We start from the raw sequence: 8,552 nt of genomic DNA, 5'->3' as shown, positions 1-8,552 counted from the left end.
ATTCTGAAATGATACAGTGGCAAATGAGTAATGAATTCTAGTATCAATCCCTAGAGTTCATTACTGATTTGCCACTGATGGGATTGATACTAGAATTCATTGTAATATCGATCCCAACAGTGGCAAATCAGTAATGAATTCTAATATCAATCCCTAGAATGAATTATTGATTTGCCACTGTTGGGATTGATACTAGAATTCATTGTAATATCAATCCCAACAGTAGCAAATCAGTAATGAATTCTAATATCAATCCCAACAGTGGCAACTCAGCAATTCATTCTAATATCAATCCCAACAGTGGCAAATCAGCAATTCATTCTAATATCAATCCCAACAGTGGCAAATCAGCAATTCATTCCAATATGCATCCCAACAGTGGCAAATCAGCAATTCATTCCAATATGCATCCCAACAGTGGCAACTCAGCAATTCATTCTAATATCAATCCCAACAGTGGCAAATCAGCAATTCATTCCAATATCAATCCCAACAGTGGCAAATCAGCAATTCATTCCAATATGCATCCCAACAGTGGCAAATCAGCAATTCATTCCAATATGCATCCCAACAGTGGCAAATCAGCAATTCATTCCAATATCAATCCCAACAGTGGCAAATCAGCAATTCATTCCAATATCAATCCCAACAGTGGCAAATCAGCAATTCATTCTAATATCAATCCCAACAGTGGCAAATCAGCAATTTATTCCAATATGCATCCCAACAGTGGCAAATCAGTAATGAATTCTAATATCAATCCTTAGAATGAATGAATTACTGATTTGCCACTGTTGGGATTGATACTAGAATTGATTTCTTGTAATATCAATCCCAACCGACTGCTACAGTGTACAGTACTGCTCGCAGCCGTTCTGTCTTTCTACTGTACACTGTACACTGTACAGTACTGTACGGCCAGTGGTAGACAACACTAATATCACTAATATCAATCCCAACCGACTGCTACAGTGTACAGTACTGCTCGCAGCCGTTCTGTCTTTCTACTGTACACTGTACACTGTACAGTACTGTACGGCCAGTGGTAGACAACACTAATATCACTAATATCAATCCCAACCGACTGCTACAGTGTACAGTACTGCTCGCAGCCGTTCTGTCTTTCTACTGTACACTGTACACTGTACAGTACTGTACGGCCAGTGGTAGACAACACTAATATCACTAATATCAATCCCAACCGACTGCTACAGTGTACAGTACTGCTTGCAGCCGTTCTGTCTTTCTACTGTACACTGTACACTGTACAGTACTGTACCCAGTGGTAGACAACACTATAAAGGAGTACTGGAGTCCATGTAGAGTAGAGTAGAGTATGCGTAGACTACCCTCCACCACTCGCTGTCCACTGCATGTACATGTACACTATGGCACTGCACTACCAGCATGGAACAGTTGCATCGAGGCCATGACAACACTAATCCAATCCTCGTCCATTCTTAACCTTCGACGTGATATCAACGATTCTAATCCAACATCTTATTCGATAATCCAATCAATACTGATCTACTTTTAAAGTGGCCACCAAACATGTTTAAAAAGTAAGCTTACTGCTGAATGCACCAGTGGATAACAGTGTATTGCAATCGACTAGATCATTTGAAAAGTGCAATCCTTCCCTTTTCCAGCTATCAATCAAATACTTTCCAAGTGCAGCTTTCATAATTGATTGTTTCTCTTTCAATCTATATTCTACTCTAGATTCGATTCTAAGCAAGATATCGTTAGTTCCAGTCAAGTGAAATCTTCCGTACAACGTGGAATCCGTGCCAAAGTTTTACAGCAGTTTCCTGATTTACAAGATTACATCGATGATATTCTACCCAAGAAAGCAGCGCTCATATTAGTCAAATGGTGAATACATCGATGCGTAGGATATGTTTGCAAATGTTCAATCTTAATTGCACCCTCCCTACTGTTGTCATGATATTGCAAAATTAGTTTAAAATGTTGTTGCTGCGAGATTGATCCTGTCAGTATCATTGGATCATTACATATTTAGTGCTACAGTAATGCTTGCAAGATAAAACTACCGGCATGCTTTGACTCTTTCTAAATTCGATGTCCTACGTTTCTTGATTCTATACTACAGCCATGATCATATTGAAATTGTATCCATTAATACCAAGCTGTTGTTCTTTCGACAACGTGATGGCCCTTTCTTTCCAACGTTAAGACTTTTACATCAATGTAAGTTATAATTATTTCCATTTACGTCAGCCATAATCAATCAATCAATAATGACGCTAGCAAAAACTACAACTACCTGTGATTGGAACTGGCTGATTACGCTTGACCAGTAATCAGCCCGACTTCGCTGAAACAAGTGTACATTCAGAAATTTTTGAATAATCAAGCTATTACTTTCACTAACTCTTACACTCAATGACCTTAGGATAATTTAACTTGCACTAAAGTCTTTCATGCAACTCGATAAACCGTTTAGATCCCTTCATCCTCCCCCAGCAGCAAGTTGATCGAGGGGCTATTAGGTTTATCCTTAGTGGTGCAAATATCATGTGCCCTGGATTAACTTCCCCTGGTGGAAAGATGGTTCCAACGGAGGAAGAAACAATAGTTGTATCCTTATTAATCTTACATAGCTTATAAGCTGAGATGCTATCTAAATTGATTACAGTTTAAAAAGATTAGACTTTGTTGCTCAGCTATGTCATACTTTTCACATTTCTTGCTCATTGACTGGCCAGTCCACTAATAAATGCTTGGTCACCGGCGTAGTCGTAATCTACCATAATGTAGTTGTTACCAGTCGAAATGACAAATAGTTGGGTAATATCATAATGAGTGATAGTAATAAATTCCTGCTTTATTCTTATAGTAGTGAAATTGATGTATAATCTAAGATTAAATACAACAACAAATTGCAAGAATGTGATGTTTGTTATTAAATCTTTAGCGACATTATAATAAATAAAGGCCGTCATGGCTGAAGGTAAACAACATGCAATCAGTATAGGGAAGATGAAGCTATCGTCTGAAAATATGTAAGCAAATATGACATTATCTGTATAATCTCGGTATTAAAATTGTTCTACTTGTAGAATCCATCCAGCTTAGGGCTCTTGACCGTGTTTAATAGAGTAATTGAGCAACTAAGAAATTCAATTTTCAATTTTCCAGAGCTAAGATTAACAAAGGTATCGCGATAGAAAATATCCACTTTTTAGGCGATGGCTTATGGTACGTTAGTGAACTGGAAAAGTAAATCTTAATCATATCTTAGACAACGTAATATTTTTATTATACAAACTGTATCTTAAATACATCATCAGTAGGCTAACGTCAATTATAATTAGGAATTATCCACATCCGATGATGAAATTAAATAGCGATAAAGCTATTGTGTAAGCAGTTGCAATCATGCGCGATTGCATCATCGGATCAGTGATCCGTTTTATCTACATAATAGCTCAGTGATAGTTAAAGCAGAGTAAGGAATTCGTTTGCAATGCGATATTGTAGACTTGTCAAAAGTGATACATCTAAACATGCATAAAGCAGATTAAATGAAATGTACAGTTACATAGTATACACTTATCTACATATACAAGCATAACTATATATATATATATATATGTATTTATATATAATTTGATTATTAACATGTTTACGAATTCCTAGAAAGAATACATTTTGGTTATTACAAAGTTTCTATCTATTGACCCTAAATAAAAACTAAAGCTGTCGTTATAACTCTTTGTGAGGCCTAGCATATAGTGCAGGAGTTATTCAACTCTTGTATAACTAATTGAATGATGATTGCATAGTGCAAAGTTTTAAAAATACTGGAGTTGTTACATCAAAAAAAGATCAATGATACATGATCAATTACATAATAACACCTACAACGACGTGATAATAATAAATCAAACAAGTATTAACTTTGCTGCTACCGTATCATTTGAAGATAACTTAAAAAAGAATCCTTACTCTTTCTACATAAATGCTGCGGTAAAGAATGAATTAAAAGATGCCAGCAGTCATGGCTAGTCTTAACGTAATGATGGGCTTCAAACCCTTGAGAGTATCAACACTACAGAGTCATTTAAAGTAGAAAAATGTATCGATTCAGTGTTAATAATAATGTTATAACTAACAAAAATGGATCAATTATGACTTTGGTTCAATGTTACTATTGTTGGCAGAATCTTTAGAAGCGTCATTTATTTCTTCATCACCAGATTCGAAACAGTACCTATGAGTGTCAGGACAAACTAAATGCCTTCTCTCTCCTATTCCAGATTCCAATCCGTGTAGAGTAGATATTCTAAGAGGGTAGGAAAAGCCATTTCCAACGCTATAAATGATAGGACAATCACATAACATTACAGATCGATTAGAAAAGGCTGTCAATTTTCATAAGAGACTTTATACCTATTCTACAACATCTCCAAATAAACATGCCCCCTAAGTAGAGCAATGCATTGCTAACTTACCTTGTCCAAACTGGTAGACACCATAACCATTTCTTTTTGCCAAAAACCTCCATAAAATTATTTTTATAACCGATAAAAAATCCATTTGCATCAATCCCATAATCGAATACTGTATGGCGAGATGCTTCTACGTTTCGAACATATTAGAATATGAATTAGCATTGATACTATCTTTCAATTACGAAAAAATCATCAATATAACATTTCAAACCTAAAGTGCTCCGATTATTTGCCACTAAAGCAATATGATAAAGAAGCAAGACACACACACTAACACCGAATGCAGCCGACATAATAAAGAGAAAGATTATCTGAATTTTATCCGCTATTGGGGAGTTACGATCCTAGATTACAGTGGGAAAAGAGCAAGAAAGCTATTGTAAAGATAACATTTCATAAGAAAGTAACAATCAGTCGATTATTAGGTAGGTGGCAGTACGTACATTCCAAGCAATAATAAAATAGGGCAAAACACTAAATGCAAGGTAGAACGTCAGTAAACACGCATGGAAAAGAAATACCAGGAAATACTTATAGTTTGCGAATCCCACACAATTGTTTACCCTGGATAAAATTGAAAGCAACATAATCTCTTATAAATTATCCGAGTCTGTACAGAAATTGTGCGTCCAAGTACAAAAAGGTAAATTCACATATCGCGAAAATTAAAACAAATTGATATTAACCATGGGCAATGATGATCCATCTTCATAATACACCTACAGGGCAGAAAAGAACTTACGTTATTTGAGGAAAGCAATAGAAATAAATGGTATACACAGAATCGGTTCCAACAATTTATCTAATAATGGTAATATTATACCCAACCAATTTATCAACATACTTGTTGCATATTGAGCAATGATGGCAGCGATCTGGTTTAACAATGTTACACATGGGACACCATCTTACCACTATAAAATTACCAATATTGACAATTTTTTGTTCTTAAGTGAATTTACGGATTTGATTAAATCGTTACACAAATAGCCAGTATGCTTACATTTTTCTCTGTCACGACAGTGAACTGGTAATTTCGTTGATAGTTCTTCCGTAACTCGCTGCTGTTCCTCTTTCGACTTTATAAAATAAAAATAGGATCATACGTTAACTAATGAATACCTTGCCTACTCGTATTCATTTGTGATATTGCCTAATCTACGTACTTTCTCTTTATAAACACTGTATATTTACTAATAGTAAATTGGGCTGATGATTGCATAAGTTGAGGCATGTGAACACTATGAGCTATATTTACAGTTATTAAGTGTACGTTAACATCTAATTGTAACAAGAGTAGTATAAGTAACATAATTTTAGTATTTAAGAAATGAATCCAAAAATTGTAAATATAAGAGTTATCAACAGCTTAAGCCAAGATACATCTAATTACTGCATAATCTTAGTCACACATTACTAAGCTGAAACTTAGAGCAAAATAGGCTCACTTACGTCGTTTAAGCTCAGACACTCATCAGCAGTCAATTCGAACTAGTAGCCAAAACATATCAATATTAAAGAATATACGCATAAAAATAATCATATCAATGCAGTAGTGATGATACGATAAAGACACTTATAACGAAATACCAGAATGCATTACAGGAATTAAACAATCAGTTAGAATTACCGATTCCGGAACGTTTTGATGTTCAGTTAAGATACATTTGAGATATGACCATTGCAAGAGGAAAAATAAAATATTGTATAGGACTGCAAAAATAACTGAAATTCAAATGAATGAGGCATAGTTAGTATTGGCATAGAATACTAAAAAATTACTATTGAACATTTATTCAAACTCAACGTAAACAAGAATGATACTAGAATCTACTGGTCATAGAAGCAATTATATAACCTGGACATGATGATAATAATAAATGGTTATTAATTAAGTTGATAACAAACGATGTGAAAAGCCGATGAGAATTGATCTGTCCGAGGATACAGGTGATTTACTTATGTATCAAGCAATCATACGGGCAAGTAATCAAATTTAAAAGAAATTGCTAACTAGTTTTCAATCTTGCTATGATGCTATGCAATCCAATCATTACATCATTAATCCTTCCTTATTCATTTAAAACAGTATATGACCGTATCACTAGAACACCATGTATATTAAATAATCGTAGATCTCATATGATGATTGTTGTAGCAAAATTTACCTTTCAAAGCTATTGGGTGAACATAGCCTACGTGGTAGAGAAGATAAGAAGAAACGAAAGTATTAGACAGTATAAAGTTATGCCTGTAATTTTAATCCGATAACAATTCCTTTATGCTGTACTGCTGATTGATATTAGTACCAGTATATTGTATCATGAAGTATATCGTATTCTAGAGTGAAAAGTAACTTTTTGTCCAATTTATGCTCGTGTAATGCAGCCCTAAAATGGCTTAAGATTAAAATGATGGGATTGTGGGAAAAAATACGTGATTTTTAATTTTTGATTGTAATATTGTGATTACAGCTAGATAGTCCTTGGTAATTGTACGACGAAGCTAATTTAAGTAGTAGAGAAAACTTGATAAGAAACTGTAGTATTTGTTTTATTATTTTGAAGACACTTTATCACAGGTGGGTATAAAATGATATTGAAGGCAAAATCTCGTCAACGTAAAATGCACAACAGTCTGTTACTACCAATAATATAGATATAATGAATTACAACTGCTGTGCCTAGGATGTATTACTATACTTCAACTCTCAGAATTAGAACGCGTAGAATTGCAGTACCTCTACTCAAGTCACTACAAGAGATTGAATGAGTATCAAATCCATGAACGGACTTTGCCGGTGTCAACATACGGTAATGGAAAACTTGTACTGTAGTAGCATCAATCATGTTATCGATTGCTTGTTGATTGGCTTTATTTAAAGTAAAATGAGTGCTTACACTTGACTAAAACGTCAGTTCTACAACTGTCCTTGCAGTTGGTACTACTTGGTAGTAGGAACACAACCTCAAATAAGATTCTTGGGAGAATTCATATTGACCAACTGTAAAACTCAATTGTAGTCATGACATAGTCGTGTGGTTTGCTAGAAGCGAAACCCTACTTACGATCTTCTAACACTATTAGACATCGATTGTACGGTATACAGTAGAGTCAGGGACTGCTCAAGCAAAAAGGTTATCCTTTGATTCACTTTATAAAGTAAGGCTAAAGATTTTATAAGGAGAGTAGTGGATTATTGATCGCTATCTAATTACTGTACTGTCCATGGTACAATCCTACTTGAAAGCGCTGTGCTGTACTCTATAGTTTATTACTAGTCTGTAATGGCTATAGTTATAAATCAGAGAGTTTAGTATTTCCCACTGCATGACAAACGGTGAGACTATGATCGAGAAATAGTGTCTAAAGGAAAGTAGACTACAGTAAAACGTTGATCTATAACGTTAGTATGTTGGACTCAAGACTACTGATGACTGTTGTACATATATATATACAAAGAGTGAATAAATCATGGGTATCACTTAGCAAGAAGGACATTGGACAAGAATCAATGTACAACTTACCTCCAAAACATATGATAAATAAGTATGCGTAGTAAGACCAAATTAATAGCGCTTGAATGAAGCCAACAGGCAACCATCGGACGATCAGTAAGACACAGTAAACAGCGCCATTAACGGTGTTGGAATTGGAGACGTCGTCCATGACGTTGCTCACAAATATTGATGATCGAATCCTTTTCCCCCAGTACAGTACAGTAGCAGGGACTACTACAGTACTAGTACTGTATGGTACAGGGGGCACGGACTTGATGGACTGTAGGACTACACTACAGTAGATAGTGTCTCATCGACAGTACTGTACACTGTACACTGGCATATTGTACTGTAGCAGCGCTTACGATCGTCTCTAAAAATAATGGTATCTTGGAGACGGTATTACTAGTATTACTAGTATACTAGTAGTAGTACTACTATACTGGATTCGTATGAGCTCTACTGTAGTGTACAGTACAGTCAATAGTAACAGTATAACATTGTATTGTACAGTGTACAGTGTACAGTACAGAAAATAGTAGCAGTACAACATTGTACTGTACACTGTATGGAC

The 8,552-nt window shown here is 35.1% G+C and overlaps 3 protein-coding genes across 3 annotated transcripts; 2 read left to right on the top strand and 1 right to left on the bottom strand.

Moving 5' to 3' along the window:
- Positions 1-236: 236 nt before the first annotated feature.
- On the top strand, positions 237-767 carry TRIADDRAFT_56829 (uncharacterized protein; the record flags this gene model as incomplete). Its single annotated transcript, XM_002113020.1, has 1 exon — positions 237-767. One exon carries the CDS (start codon positions 237-239, stop codon positions 765-767), a length of 531 nt encoding a protein of 176 aa, XP_002113056.1.
- A 944-nt stretch (positions 768-1,711) lies between these two features.
- TRIADDRAFT_25864 (uncharacterized protein) lies at positions 1,712-3,247 on the top strand (the record flags this gene model as incomplete). Its single annotated transcript, XM_002113019.1, has 5 exons — positions 1,712-1,875; positions 2,114-2,211; positions 2,468-2,601; positions 2,959-3,026; positions 3,163-3,247. Coding segments are annotated over 5 exons (549 nt in total), but the record flags the coding sequence as incomplete, so codon positions are not given.
- Positions 3,248-4,888: 1,641 nt separating this feature from the next.
- TRIADDRAFT_25400 (uncharacterized protein) lies at positions 4,889-8,147 on the bottom strand (the record flags this gene model as incomplete). The annotated part of the gene is made up of 7 exons (XM_002112586.1): positions 4,889-5,042; positions 5,165-5,197; positions 5,323-5,392; positions 5,482-5,557; positions 5,891-5,925; positions 6,093-6,203; positions 7,985-8,147. 7 exons carry the CDS (start codon positions 8,145-8,147, stop codon positions 4,889-4,891), a joined length of 642 nt encoding a protein of 213 aa, XP_002112622.1.
- Positions 8,148-8,552: the final 405 nt, after the last annotated feature.

Source organism: Trichoplax adhaerens, genomic scaffold (assembly GCF_000150275.1).
Source record: "Trichoplax adhaerens TRIADscaffold_5 genomic scaffold, whole genome shotgun sequence".
Taxonomy (NCBI): Eukaryota; Metazoa; Placozoa; class Uniplacotomia; order Trichoplacea; family Trichoplacidae; genus Trichoplax; species Trichoplax adhaerens.
The sequence above is the reverse complement of the archived record's forward strand: the minus strand, read 5'-3'. Positions and strand labels throughout refer to the sequence as shown.